General features: G+C 38.9%; 1 protein-coding gene across 6 annotated transcripts in view; it reads left to right on the top strand.

The window, feature by feature from the left end:
- Positions 1 to 16,099, top strand: part of erich2 (glutamate-rich 2) — a 105,077-nt gene that overhangs the window by 62,118 nt on the left and 26,860 nt on the right. For all 6 annotated transcript variants that reach the window (XM_059966598.1, XM_059966599.1, XM_059966600.1 and 3 more), the window contains one exon: positions 4,351 to 4,568. In XM_059966598.1, coding sequence (XP_059822581.1) covers positions 4,351 to 4,568 — 218 coding nt within the window. The remainder of the gene's footprint in view (positions 1 to 4,350; positions 4,569 to 16,099) is intronic.

The following is a 16,099-nucleotide window of genomic DNA, read 5'->3' as shown; positions in this document are numbered from 1 at the left end:
TTCCTCTCTCTGCACATTGTGTATTTGTTGGCCTTTATTTTAAATGGGTTCTTTTGGGTTTCTTGGCTTGCTGCCTGCAAGGAGACAGATCTCAAGGTTGTATAAGTATACTTAGTTTGATGATATAGTTTGAATTTTGAACTTTGAGTATCTTGTATTGAACTTAAGAGCTACAGGTAGAATGACTTGTTTTCAATTGAGAATGAGTATGAGCAGTCATCAACTTCCTTAACAGATGAGTTCTGTAAAAAGTAAAGATCAGCTGTCATTCAGTGGGCCTGACCATGAGTGAAATCTTCATCCAATTAATCCTTAATATAATAAATGATGAGCTTGAGTGAAAGAACAAGGTTTGTACAGTCCTTATCTTACGAATCCATAATGATGAAAGGAATGGTTTTGATTAGAAAACCACAATCTGTGGATTGGAAATAACATCCCCACTTGCTGACAATTAACATTGGCTCTCCACAGGGATGTGTGCTTAGCCCTCTGCTCTATTCTCTCTACACCCATGACCGTGTGGCTAGGCATAGCTCAAATAGCATCTTGCTGGTGGTACAACCATTGTTGGCAGACTCTCAGATGGAGATGAGAAGGTGTACAGGAGCAAGATGTACCAGCCAGTTGAGTGGTGTCACAGCAACAATCTTGCATTCAATGTCTGCAAGACCAAAGAGCTGATTGTGAACTTCAAGAAGGGTAAGATGAAGGAAGACAAACCAATCCTTATCGAAGGAACCAAAATGGAGAGAGTGAGCAATTTCAAGTTCCTGAAGATCTAACCTGGACGCAACATAATAATACAACAATAAAGAAGGCAAGACAGTGGCTATATTTCATTTGGAGTTTGAGGAGATTTGGTTTGTTGTCAACTAAAACACTCAAAAGCCTCTACAAATATACCGTGGAGAGCATTCTGGCTGGCTGCATTACCAACAGGTATGGGGAGGCTAGTGCACAAGATTGAAATAAGTTGCAGAAAATTGTAAAATTAGTTAGCTCTATCATGGGTACCAGCCTCCATAGTAACTAAGACATCTTCAAGGAGTAGTGCCTCAGAAAGGCCTGACATTAGGGATTGTGTACGTAGTCTAAAATGAAGGCCTCTAATTAAAGGCACACATGACTTTGCCACACCTTAGGCAAATAACACCCTTGTTCAAAACTCCTGGTTGTGCATCCACTGTTTTCATCAGTTTCCTTTCAATTTGCAGCACATTGCTCAATGCTGGGTCTATACTTAACACTGTTTACAAGACTGCTGATGAAAGCATAGCTGCTGGTATTTGGCAGGTTAATCTCTACCTTGCAATGGCTTGAATGCCAGCTCTGTTACACACCTTATTTCCCTCTGCGCCAATAACTCACCACAGATTTAAAGTGTATAATGAAAGGCAGTATTAGTTCATGTTGTGCCTATGTCTTTGCGGAATATTCTTCATTTCAATTCTACTTCATGCTCCCTTCTTTACCTCTTTGGTGACTGTATAGGTGCTGCTTCTTGCACTCATGCGTAACTCTTGGATTATCAGAATCAAGTTTATTATTACTGGCATATGTCATGAAATTTGCTGTTTTGTGGCAGCAATACAATGCAAAACAAAAATTACTATAAGTTACAACAAAATTAATATTTTGTGTGAAAGAGAAATAGCAGGATTCATGGACCATTCAGAAATCTGATGGCAAAGCGAAGAAGATGTTCTTAAGAGATTGAGTGTGCATCTGCACACTCCTGTACTTACTCCCTGATTGTAGTAAGAGGGTGTATCCTAGGTGGTGAAGGTCCTTAATGATGGATACTGCCTTTGCTGCCAGTTTTCACCGCTTCTCAACTTCCCTGTCTCTATTTTCAAGAATAAGTTAGCTGTCATTGTCAATTATAAATCCAAGGATTCCACCACTACCTTGGCTTTACTTACTGCATTTTATTCCCTCAGCTCCTCCATTGCTGTCATGTCTCTTTGGTCATCTTTTACACTAGTGCTCCCAATATATTTTCCTTTTCATTCAACCTTGTTTTCCCTCCCACTATATCCTAACCAAGTTTGCTTTGTTTCTTGCACTTCTTTCGCTGCAGGCCCTCCCATCTAGACTAAAAGTGCCACTCCCCTTTCCCACTTATTCTATCAGTCTCCACATTCAGTGGATGGTTTTCCACAATCTCTTTCATGTCTGATATGATGCCACCATATAACATGTTTGTTAATCTCTATCAAGTCTCCTTTCAGTATTCTGAAGAGACAGTACTGTCCAAGTCATTGTGGCCCACCCTTCCTCAGCAGTACATTCCTGCTCAGACAGAAGAGACATAACATTTGTCCTCTTACTTCATCCTTTCCAGAGATCCTGGTACTTGAGGAGGAGGAGGTGGCGGTGGTGGTGGCAGCCATATCAATTGGGTTGAGTAAGCAGTTGTCTGTTGGTGGATTCTCATTGGGTGGCTTTACTGGCTGATCTGGGACCCACATAGCCAGGATGTTAGGGTGTTCCTTAATGGAGAATGCCTGTGTGTGACTTTGTTTAATGTGGTGAGGCTGATGCATGGGCAGCCACCACACGGTCCTCTACAGATCAGGGTCATGCTTCAGTGGCATGGAATGCAAGATGACTCTGGTCCTTCTTCTGCTGCCTCTTACTCCGTTGTGATGGACAACATGTTCCACCAGCTTCACCATTTAAGTGTGGTTTGATCTCTCTCTGGGATTTGGGCACTCTCCAATGAAACAACAATTTATTAGTAATGCTTGCAGAGTGGTGATCTCTTAATTGAGGAAACTAACAAGTTTGACTCATTATCTTATTCCTAGACTTCCCAGAGAAATGGCCCTTGGCATTTACCTTCTCAGTCTTTCCATGTGTATCAATGAGATAACCTCTCACATTGTTCTAATCTTTGCGGTGTCAGCTAGACCTACTCAGTCTCTCCTCAAAAGTAAACAATTCATCTGGTGATCAATCTAATGACTTTACATTGGATACTTACCAAAGTAAATATATTTTTGCTTAAAGTAAAGGGGACTAACAGATGTGCTCGACCTATTGTTTGTACATTTACTGACAAATTCTTCGTCCGCTTGTCTCAGCCTTTCTACAATAAAAGTCATAGATGAACATGAGAATATAAAATGGAATAGTCTATGTGGGCCCTTGTGCTTGCCCTCCCATTCAAGATGGTTTTGGCTGATCTTTTACTTAACCAGCACTTCCCTGCACAACTAGATAAGGCAGCACAGATGTGCAGTGAGTAGAACTACTGCTTGTGACTGACTAAAACTGAGCCACATGGAAGCTGTAAATGGGAAATATTAAAGTCTTTACTCACACAGCAAACCTTCAAGAGAGAGAATCCAAGAGAATCTTACTCACCTGACATGATGTTTTATACTTCTTCAACACAAAGAAAACAATAAATGATTAGCTACAGTTTCAGTTGCTATAATTACCAACTTAAAAATTTTGAATATAGGCAGGTAACTTTACAGAATTACATATTACAATGGTAGCACATCCCAACTAGAAGAATCCCTATTTGAATATTCAGTACTGGTGTCTGTTTGTACAAACTCCGGATGCCCAAAATATACTCTTTTTGTTTCAGTGTTGAAAGATGGGTCCATGAGTATACAACTAACCAGAAGGTTAAGTGACAAACAGTTGTGTCCTGAACATGGCATTAAGTGTTAGGAAGACTGATAGCAGAAACATTCATCTATTGTTGTGCATTTCTCATACCCATTGTGAATATGTGGAGTAGTTTCATGGTAAATCAATCAATGTATAACCCTGGATGGACTCACAGGAGACTGCAGATCCTGGAACCTGAAGCAATGCTTAAGATGTTGGAGGATCTTAGTGAATCAGGCAGCATCTATGAAGGGGAGTTGATCCCTCATCTGAACTGAAAGATAAAGGGAGACAGAAGTACAAAAAGATAAAGGAAAGGGGTGGAGCAAGAGGTAGATCCACGTGCAGGGTGTGAAAGGCGAGGAGAGCTGAAATAGTGACAGAAGCTGGGAGACAATTCAAAAAGAGGCTGATGCACAAAGACCAACCAGCAAAAGTTCATATCCTGAATGCTTTGTGGAAGTAAACATGGTGGAATGATGACTGCTTTGGGTTCAACCATACTATCAGTATGATGAAATTATTTCAGCCTCTAGTTGTTTAGGCATTTATGGAGAACAAAGAAGTGTAAAATAATTTATCAGATGACTCTTACTGGTGTTTACCATACTAAATTTAAACATTGCAAGGTTCTAAATCATTTTTTAAAAATATTTTTTTAGCAAGAACTGAACACTGAACTTCATTTTTTCATGCCATTTTTCTTTGTCTTTATTGCAGATTTCAAGATGAATCTAAATTCAGACGCTAAAGAAGCAAAAGCTTTGGAGACCTCTGCAATTACTATTGAATCATATGACTCAGCAACCACAAGTAACACGAACAGAACTTTAGAAGACTACAAAGCTAATGATAGTTTAAGTGATGTTGAAGAGGACAATGGTGATGAGGGCAATAAAGAGGAAGAAAGGAGGGCACCAATTGAGTTGATGGGAGAGGTAAAATTATGGTCTTTTTAAAAAAAATACTTATAAGTACGGATCTGTTCAAATTATCGGATGCAGCTTACTTAGGAAAGAGTAAATTAAGTGGCACAGAGCAGTGGAGCATTAGACAAAATTAGATAAGAATTGGGGATCAGATAAATTAATACAGCCAAGGGGCAACTTGTAGTTGTCTTTGTTTGTAAGTAGGTAAGGTTAATTAAGAGTCTTGTAAGCCAGAAATTTCTGGAAACACTCTGCAAGTCAGGCAACTGACTGAAATAGAATGGGCTAGGTCATCCATGTGTGGCATTGTTTGAAAGTTTCCCTCCAGTAGCAGAGGCTGGCCTGCTAGACATTTCTGCATTTCATCACTTAGGCATTCCCTTGTTTGTACCTTCATTACCTAACTGCCCATGATATTTTATGAATCAAGTTCTTTCTCCCCAATTGTTCCTTTTAACTTATTGACCAGATGTTTTTGTTTACAGATAATCCACAGGCAATCCTGGCTTTGCCCTAATGGATATTTTGTTTTTCTTGTTCATTCTTTCCCCTCATTCCCTGCAATTTAATATAACTTAGTTTCTTTTGTTTACCAGAAATAATTAACTTTGTTTCTCTTTCCTTTTATGCTGGATGACCTGATGAGTACTTCCAGCATTTTCTGTTTTTATTTCATCTGCACTTTATTCAGCAACACACACACATACAAAATGTTAAAGGAACTCAGCAAGTGAGGGTGGACATATGGGGAATAAACTTGAGAGATTGGAAATCAAGAGCACCACACACAAAATGCTGGATGACTTAGCAGGTCAGGCAGCATCTATGGAAATGAATAAATATCCCATTCTGACATCTTTTGCCACAATGAAACCACTCTCAGGGTGGAGGAGCAACACTTCCTAATCCATATAGGTAGCCTCCAAACTGAAGGGATGAATATCAATATCTCCTTCCAGTATTTTTCCCTCCCGCTTCCATCTTCTTCTGTTCTCCGCTCTGATCTCTTACCTCTTCTCCTCACCTCTTCCTGGTGCCCCTCCTTTCCGTTCTCCCATGGTCCACTCTCCTCTCCAATCAGATTCCTTCTTCTCCAGCCCTTTACCTTTCCCACTCAGCTGGCTTCACCTACCACCTTCTGACTAGTCCTCCTTCCCCTCCCCCCCACACTTTTATTCTAGCATCTTCCCCCTTCCTTTCCAGTCCTGAAATGGCCTGACACATCAGCTGTTTATTCATTTTCATAGATACTGCCTGGCCTGCTAATTTCCTCCAGCATTTTGTGTGTTGATAGGGAATAAACAATCTACTTTTCTGGTAGAGACCCTTCATCAGGGTGGAGGCAAAAGCTGGAATAAGAAGGTGGGGGGAGGAGTTGTAGTACAAATTGTTAGGTGAGAGCAGGTGAAGGGGATGAAGTAAGAATCTGGGAAAGCATAGGTGGAATAGATAAAGGGATGAATTAAGAAACTGGGAGACAATAGGTGGAACTTAATTAGGTCAACATAAAGTACTCTGATAAATACAATTAAACTTCAATGATTAGTGCTACCTGCAAGCTGATTAAATTGTTTACTTAATATAACTAACCTTTCACTCATCAAGAAATTTGTTCAAATACAGCATGTAATCTAAACTGTGTGACACAGTAATATCATGGAATTCTAACAATGTATAGGTGAGATAAATATTTATTTTATTTTTATTTCAAGTATGTATTATCTCCTCTGGAGGAGATTGTGGCCTTTTCCAGAGAATGGGAAGAAACAGGTATTTTCTGTAAATTCTGCAAGAGCATTGTTATTGAAAATTTGGTAAATACTGTGAAGAAAATACTGGTATCCTAGAAATAATGAAAATATGTCTTTGTTCAACGAACTATGAAGTCCAAAGTCTCTCATTGAATTTGTACCAACCAGCACTGGTTCAACCGTGATCCATTAAATATGTAATCATATGTTTCAAAAGAGTATCTTTCCAGGAAGATGGTTTGAATCAGCAAGAAGTCGTTGTATTCTAGGATTAGAGTTCATTCAGTAGCATACTGATTACCAACTTGTTAAATTTGTTCCCAATCATGAATGATCCCAGGCGAGAACTGCCCAATGGAAGCACTTCTGACCTGATTGATAACAGAATGTTATGGTCCAGTCTGGAGCCCGCTTTCCGGGTCTTGATCCGGTCCGCGGACTCCGGGTCTTGTAGCCGTCCCTCCTTTCATGCTTAAGCCCAAATAGGATCATCTTGGCTTAAGGAGGTGCACCTGAGACCTGACAGCTGGCAGGTGTGCGTATATATATAGGCTCTGGGACTGAGTCTAGTTGTGGGGTTGTCCTGTTCGTCTTTTACATGCTGTTCGCCTGGCTATCCTGTTTTGACCCTGGCTTGGAGTACCCACTGTTAATCATCTAGTTCTGTAAGTCTGTTCTTGTAGTCACTCTGGACCGAGCTCCCTTCTGATCCCTTGCCTCCATCCCTTGCAAGCTGGACTGCCGTTGCCCGGCAGGGGGGGCTCTGACCCTTTCCTACCCTCACTTCTGATGGGTTGTACCCTGCATCCTGCCCAGGTGCCCCACGACCTGCGAGGCCGATCCCTGCCCAGAAGTAATGCAGCCTGTGGGGGAGGCTATCCTCCCAGCATTCCTTGTCCCATAGACCCATCCTTTAGCCTAGCCAAAGTCCTGCCTTTGCCATGAACTCTCTGAACCCCAGGATCACCATTGCATGCCACGGTCTCCCCATCTTGTTCTATCCTTTAGTTGTTCCTGTCCTGCCCCAGTACTTCAGTGCCTGCATTTGGGTCCAGTCTCCATGTCCCTCTAGTGACACAAAAATACATTAATAGCTAATAAACTTTGTTCATTGAGCAAACAATCTGTCAGAGATGTCAAGAAGTCTGTGAAATTCTGCAACATTCATAAGCTTTGGAAAAACTATTAAATATTAACCACAATTCAACAAATTATGAAAACACTAGGAAACATTTTATTTAAATATATTATGTACTAAAACCTGGAGCTGCAATTATGACATTATTTATCAAATTTGATTTTTTCATATGCCAAATGAGAAAATTTGCATTTGCTTGAAATCTGAGCAACACACACAAAATGCTGGAGGAACTCTGCATGCCAGACAGCATCTATGGAAAAGAGTACAGTTGACGTTTCAGGCCAAAACCCTGATGAAGGGTTTTGGCCCGAAATATTGACTGTCCTCTTTTCCTAGATGCTAACCTGGTCTGTTGAGTACCTCTAGCATTATGTGTGTGTTTCTCATAGGCCCCTTGTATGTGATTCTGACCACACAAATTTCATATTTCTTTCAGTGTGTGTCATTGGGTTGTGGAGCACATTTATGCAAGAGCTTGTTTTTTTTTCTCTCTTCACTTTGAACCAACAAAGGCCTGATAATGCTTCAACCACTTGTGGCATCATTTCACTCTAAAATGTACAAAACAGAAATAATACATTAATCTTGCTTAAAATATTAAAGAAATGTGTCATCTTTAACCTTGTGCTTTTTGAAAATCAGGTCATCTTTTACTTGCTTAGCTATTCACAGTAACAGAAATTTTGACCGGGGTGCCCAAACTTTTGCTTGTCACTGTATATAAAAATGTGATCTTAGCCTTGGCTGACTTGCCTTTTGCCCGATTTATAACAAAATGTGCTTTGGGTATACTGGCGGTCAAAGCTTTCAACTGCTTGAGATGATCATCACTACACCACGTACCTATAGCCCAGCATTCACTTCACAATAAGGTGTACTCATGACTTCAAAATCTATGTCGTTGCACCCTGCTCTGCATTTTCTTTTTAGTTTGTACACTTAATTTTGCCTACAAACTACAGCCTATGGATTCACTTTTATGGACTCCACAACTCATCTTCTCAATATTCATTACTTATTTATCTATTATTATTATTTTGTTTTTATTTTTATATTGCACAATTTGTTTTCTTTTGCACATTGGTTGTTCATCTGTGTGTATAGTTTTTTTCATTGATTCTGTTGTGTTTCTCTGTATTTACTCTGAATGCCTGCAAGAAAATGAATTTCAGGGTAGTATATGTACTGTACTTTAATAATTTATTTTGAACTTCGAACTTTGCATTTTGTTATTCATTTACTTTGTATTATCTCAGTGCACTATCTAATGATTTGACCAATATGCAAGACAAGGCTTGTACTGTACCTTAGTACAAGTGACAATAATAAAACCAATTCCAAATCCAACTTCAGTGGTCCATCTCTGAAAGTTTGCCTGTAAATAACAATAAAACACGTGACCTGGTGTAAAAGTTTTTTTTTTGCTTGATCAATCTGTGATGCCTTAGCATCTAGTTCCACATACTTATTGCAGCTATCATTTATACTATCAACCATTTAGATTATGCCAATTGGCTGACTCACATTGTAGTGTCAGATGTTCTAAAAGTCTCCGCCCAGACCTCAGTCTTTCTACTGCACCATTTTCAACCTTTTAAGTCTATGCTAATTTCTAAGAGAGATCTGTCCCATATCCCTACTATCTCCCCAACTCATTATTCTCTTTCAAGTACTTACTTAATTCCTTTCCTTAGGCATTGATTAATTCTGTTTTCAAGAATCTTACAGGTAGTAAATTCCAAGTCATAACCACACTCTAATAGTTTTTCCTCCTATCCCCCATGTACCTTTTGTCCCCTGCTTCTTAAACCATATATTATTTCAAATAGTTTTCCCCTAGTTATCTTACCTAAGGTACTTTGTCAACTATTTTCTGAATCTTCTTTGCTCCTTGTCGCTGAAAATCCTTATCCTGTCATCACTCTGATACAGACAGATCTCTACTAGATGGATGATCTGTCTAAAATCCACCTTTTCATCTAACCAGCACTAGCGTTCACATTTCAAAAGTTTAATGAGACTATGTTTTACCAAGCAGCGAAGCTGTGTATTTCCTTGTCTGTGAGAGAATGAGACTGAAGTAAATGATGGAACAAGACAGCTCTACAGTTGTCTGCCACATGGAGCTGTTGTTAGGTTTGAATTGCTAACACTCTGTAAATACCAGCTATATTAAGGTTTGAAAGCAACAGCATTTCCTCATGATTTAAATGCCTTTAAAATCAAATTAGTTGGATGTTGAGAATAAGAACAATCTCTATTTGCTGCTTGATTTCCACTTAAAGTTAACACACAACTGGTAACAGCATTGAGACAGAGAAAGAATGAAGTGGCATAAAGCATAGTGTTTGAATTATCTATGTGGTATCCAGAAGTCTGAAAGAGTGATGTAAAGGCCATAGTGCATCTTGAAGAGCAACTGAGGAATTTCAGTTTTTATAATTGTATGAACATTGAATTTAAAGCTTATATTTGTTAGAAAAACCCATCTGGTTCACATCAGGAAATGAAAGCTACTATACTTTCCTAGTCTGATAGAGATACGTTTCCAAACTCTCAGCAATGTAGTTGACTCTCTTAACTTCACTAGAGAATAGCTCCTGCAAACTTAGTCAGCCCACTGGCACCAAATGTTAGGGCAGCACAAGAGCACGGCTAATGGAGCTGCTGGCTCACAGCTCCAGCAACTAGTATTCAATCCTGGACTCTGGTGTTGCCTGTATGTGGTGTTTGCATGTTATCTGGCATATTCTGATTCCTCATACATTCCAAAAAATGCATAGGTAGGTTGGTTAATTGCTCCTAGCTTTTAGGTGAGAGGTAAATTGTGGGAAGGATTTGATGGAGATCTGCAGGACTCAGTGGAATATATTTCAGAATGACTGTCCTTTACTGCAGTATCAGCATCTTGTGAATGACATTTTTTTTTAAAAAGACTTGAGCAACTGAATGAAATTAATACTAAACACTTTCACACATAGATAAGCACACTATTAACAGCAGAAGGACCATAATCCCTTGGAAGATACCCACCCACCAATCCCACCTGGAGCAACACTGTTTCTACATTGGCGTCATTAGCTGGCAAACAGAAAAATTTGGCATAAGAGGTAATGGGGTGATGAGATTCAGGGATTTGGGCTGGGACTTCAATTTATTATATGTTTATATTAATGATGTGGATAAATTGATAGTTTGGTTGCTAGGTTTATTGATGATACAATGGTAGCTAGGAGTGTTAGTTGTGAAGAAGCCTCAAAGGGATGTAGTTTGGTAAAGATCTGGACATTAACCTCTTTTCTAATCTTGTTATTGTGCCACATTTGTTACTGTGAGCGTCTTGACTCAACAAAGGAGAAAGGAAATTGATGTAGTATATTGCCAGCTGGTTGACTGTTCTGACTAAAAATGGTAATGGAGTTTTCAAGACATGGTGCTTTGAATTTTTTGCCTTTACTAATTACAATTAAAAGTTCTATAGTTAGATCACTACAGGGAAACAATAGATCTATATTTTAGTTATCTTTCTTCTTCTGAATCAAATCCTAACTTCAAGCAGATGTATTTTGCAATTAGTTAACATTTTTAAAAAGCTGCTGAGAATCATGGTGGTCTATCTGCTGTTCTATCACTTTTCAGATCATCAGTTTGGAAACAGACTGCCACAGCAAGTGTTCTCGTTTTTGATGGATGTTGGACTGAAGCTATAGACTGTATAATATGTTGAAAGTATAAAAAATGACTGACTTCTTCCAATGAATTAAAAAAAATTCTTGGTGTATATATACTCTGTGGGCAGCTTCTGGGATAGAGGAAACTAATCGCTGTTATTTCCCATCACACTTTTTACATGGCTCAGCTGCATTCATTTTTCAGAGGGCCCAAAAATTGCTGCCAAGAATAACAGTGCAGTAAGGTAATGAAAGGGTATTCCATTCACTACAACCCATGTGCAACTGTAATGTAAATCACACCATTTACCTGTTATTTATACTGCATTTCAGCGGCATTCCTTATTTCCATGAAATATTTTGCCCAATATTCAAGGATGGTCATATTATTCAGTCCAGTTTTGCAGGATTAAATCATTTTAGGTAGGTAGTAGTATTTCATTTATTCAAGCGGCATCTGTTGACAGTTATGGAGCAGTGGTACTGTTCTGCAGTGTCACCTGCTGGCTTGAAGAGTACACTATACAGTTTTAAAAGCCTACAAATATTATTTATAATTATTAAAAATAATATTGTGAACTTTAAGTTGTAAATGCAATTTTTGTACATGAAGAACTGCAATGAAATTACATTTTGTAATGCATAATCTGATGCTAGTTTGGTTAAAACAGATTGTACTAAATCATCCTTGCTATGGCCTGAGGTCTGGCAGGAGACCGATAATGTTTAGCCTTAGCTATAGAAATTAATATTGGACTTGTGCAGAGTTGTCTAAGTCCAAGATTTAGAATGAGAGATACTTCACCTTTGCTAAACACTCATTTGCTGAACTCTATAAGGTTCAATGTTGGGTCCAGTTCTTTGTTAAATTCTGCAGAACTGCTTTGAAGAAATTGGTGTAGAATTGGAGACCCTGCTCATTTCAGAAGGGAAGATAAAAAAGTAACTTATGTTAGTTTAGTTCAATAATTTTAATGATTCAGAAGTGTTTTAATGAGCTTCATTTAAAGATTAGATTTCTTTTCATTATATTAATTGGTTTTAAATGTCTTTGACTATCAGAAATGTTTTCAAACTCATTAAAACTGCTTCACAACTGAGAGAAACCAAAACAACACCCCAGCTTTGGCTTTAGATTACAGTGTATCAGAGCTTCTAAGGATGGAACCATTGGACTATAGCATTGGAGACACACTTAAGAGAATACAGGTCTATTCCTCTTAATCTCCTCATTAGCCTAGACTCATATTTGGACATTAGCAAGGTTTTTGACAAGAGCCCACATAGGGCGATTTGGAAGGTTATGTCCCATGGAATCCAGAAAAAGCTAGTAAGGGGGAATTCAAGATTGGCTCAGAGGTTGGAAGCAAAGGGTAATGGGTGAAAACTGCTTTTTAGGAATGAAAGCAGAGAATGGTGTTTTTCCAAGATGGTGGCGTGATGCAGCTTGCAGAGGCCACTCTGGAGCTGATTATCTGTTATTTGTGAAGTGGGGTGCCGTGCGCAATCATAATCGATTGAAAATGGACGTGGAAGCATGGAGGAACATTGGGAAATCTCCAGGAAGACCTTCTTTGTTGCTGCTGCTGCTGTGAGGTCTGGGACTCTGCTGGAAAGAACAGGCCCCCAGTCCTTGGGGTTGTGTTGCCAATGGTCATTGGTGGGGCCATCTTAATACGCTTGGCGAGGATGGTGCTTGGAGAAGCTGTGCCGGAGGGGATGATCATCGGCTCGGAGGTTAGACGGACTCGGAGCCCGCTGCGGTCAGGTCGCTTTCATTGTGTGCTGCATCTGCAAGGCTGAGTCCAGTGGTGCCATGGAAGTCCATAGCGGGGGTATTCCCTTCTGTCCCTGGCGTGGGATGGCGAGTCTGTCGGGACCCTGGGGACTTGTGGAAACAGTGTGGTGATTTCTTTTGAACATAGTCCTTTAACATCTTTGGACTATTTTTACTGTGCCCATAGTCTGTTTTTTTAAATCAATTATGCTATTGTTTGCACTGTTGTAACTATATGTTGTAACTGTGTGGTCTTGTGCAGGTCTTGTAGCTTTAGTTTTTGGTCTTGTTTGTCTGGTGGATTTGGAGCTCCTTTCAGGGGAATGCGCTAACATGGTAGTGCAATATTAATACACAGCAGCCTCTCCAGACTCTGGATTGGGGATTGCCAAACGTTATGTGGATTTTCTAGTGTAGTCTGTTTTGTCATATGCTTTTGTGATATCATTCTGGAGGAACGTTGTCTCATTTTTTAACTGCATTGCACTTGTGGTTTCTAAATGACAATAATCTGAATCTGATTTGGATGGAAATACATAGGGCTTGATCAGTAAGTTTGTAGATGACACAAACTTAGTTGTTGATAGTGAGAAAGGTTATTGTAAGATTACTGGGGAATCTTGATCAGTTAGAGGAGTGGGAAATAGATTTCAATACAGGTAAGTAAGGTGATGAATTTTGGAGAGTCAAATCAGCATAGAACTTGTACTATGAACGGTAGGGCACTAGGGAGTGTAATCGAACAGAGAAATTTAGGAGTACAAATTGCACAATTCATTATAAGTAGCGTCACAGGCAGAAAGGTGATGAAGCAGGCATTTAATCTGTTAACCTTCATCAGTCAGGGCATTGAGTACATGGAGTTGTACAGGTTGTTGGTGAGACTACACTTGGAGTACTATGTACAGATTTGTTCACCTTGTTATAGGAATGATGTGGTTAAACTGGATTGATTACAGAAAGGATTAGAAGGAATGAATTGTAGAAAGAGGTTAGATGGACAAGGTTGTCATTTCTTGGAACATAAGAGAATGAAGTGTGACCTTATATAAATGTTTAAAATTATGAGAGGCATAGATGAGAGGAATGGTAATAGTCATTCTCGCAGTGTAGGGGAGACCAAAACTAGGGGCATAGATATAGGGTGAGAGGGAAAAGGTTTAAAAGAGATCTGAAGGGCAACATATTTACACAGAGGCTGGTGAGTATATGGAACGAGCTGCCAGAAAAATTGATTGAGGCAGGTACAATAATATCATTTAAGAAGCACTTGGATAGGTACATGGAGAGAAGTGAGCCAAATGTAGGAAATTAGGGCTAGATGGGTGGGCAGTCTGGTTAGCATGGAATTATTGGACCAGAGACTTTATGACTTTGAGTCTAGGCCAGTCCTGCAATAAAAAAACATGGAAAACAGGATCAGGAGAAGGCCATTCAGCCTTTCATGTCTGCTCCACTATTCAAAATGCTCATGACTTATCATCTACTTCATTACCCTTGCTTTTCCCCATATCCCTTGATCCCTTCAGCATTAAGAACTAGATTTACTATCCCTCTGAATATATTTAATAACTTGGTTTCCACTGCTTTCTGCAGTAAAAAATTCCACAGATTTACTATCCTCTGAGTAAAGAAATTTCTTCTGATTTTGGTTCTTTGTGACATGTCCCATATCTCAAAGTTGTGATTTCCTAGTTCTAAACTCCTCTGTCATCAGGAGCATACTTTTTGTATTTAGTCTGTCTGGTTCCACTACAATTTTATAGATTTCTATGAGATTCTCTTACATTCTTCTGAACTCTAACAAATATAGGCCTAATCAACCCAATCTCTCTGCCATTCCAAATATCAGTCTTATAAACCTTTGTTACACTCCTTCTATGGCAAGAATATTTTTCTTCAAATTTGAGGAACAGAACTGCACATTTTGAAAACTCCATTAATTTACCTTTTACCATTTATTTAATAATACTGATTTTCCTTCAGTTTTTCTCTCTCACTAGACCCTTGATTTCCTAACATATCGAGGAGGTATTTATGTTCTCCTTTGTGAAGACAACATCAATATATGACTTTAATTCCTCTTCCATTTCTTTTTTTTTCCATTTCCATTTCTTTCCTCCAGTTATAATTTCTCTTATTTTCGATGATAGGAAGCTAAATTTGGCTTCGCTAATCTTTTCCCCCCCCCTTTACATATTTATAGAAGCCCTTATGTCATTACAAGAATCTATTTATTCGTAATATACTCTGCCTTTTGCTGCCAGAAAGTTGCTTGACAAGATTATTGTGAAATCTCTCCAATAATCATTTTGATCTCAAATATATTTCAGTTTGGTGAATCTTAGGACACATTCCCATACCACATGAATATTTGTATATTCAAATTTATTGTTAGTTAAAGGTTTTGGCCATTCTGTGAAGCCTGCTGTTGCATTGATTGCAAAATGTTTTGTTTCCTTATTGTTTTCTGATGCAAAGAATTGCTTGGACACAGTGAGTGGAAATATACCGGGGAGGCCTCATCCTGTGGGAAACCTACCAATTATATCTTACAATTTCCACTTTATGTTCAGAATTTACAAACAACACTTTATGTAAAACATATAGAGTTGTATGGTAAAGATTAGTTACTGTTGAATCTCATGCTGCATTCCCTTTTAAATTATGTTTATGTATGTTTCATCAACTAGTGTTCAATACTGTAGTGTCAACTTTAAAAATATACATGCATAATATAATAATTTCAAAGATTCTAAGTACATTGATTATCAAAGTATGCATGCAGTATAAATCCCTGAGATTCGTCTTCCCATAGACAACCACAAAACAAAGCCATGAAATCCATTCAAAGAAAAACATCAAACCCCAATGTGCAAAAAAATCACACAAACAGCAAAGCGACTAGTGAAAAACACAGAATATAAAACACCAAACCATACAGTTATCAAAAGAGTCCAAGCATATTCAGTCCAGCTCATTTCAGCCTAACTCAGCGCTGTGTCTTTGTTATCTGCAGGCCACAGGGAGCAGTCCGCCCTGTCAAAATTGCACAACAATAGCAACCAAAAAAAAAGAGCGACCAGAAACACACCATAACATGAACTATAGAGTCTAAACCATAAATCACATCAATTAAACCTTGCCCAAGACCCAGTACTCCAGCATCATGCTCTGGCAGCATCAAGCAAGGAGTTCAT

Source organism: Hypanus sabinus, chromosome 4 (assembly GCF_030144855.1).
Source record: "Hypanus sabinus isolate sHypSab1 chromosome 4, sHypSab1.hap1, whole genome shotgun sequence".
Taxonomy (NCBI): Eukaryota; Metazoa; Chordata; class Chondrichthyes; order Myliobatiformes; family Dasyatidae; genus Hypanus; species Hypanus sabinus.
Note: the sequence above shows the minus strand (reverse complement) of the source record. Positions and strands in the feature narration are given on the sequence as shown.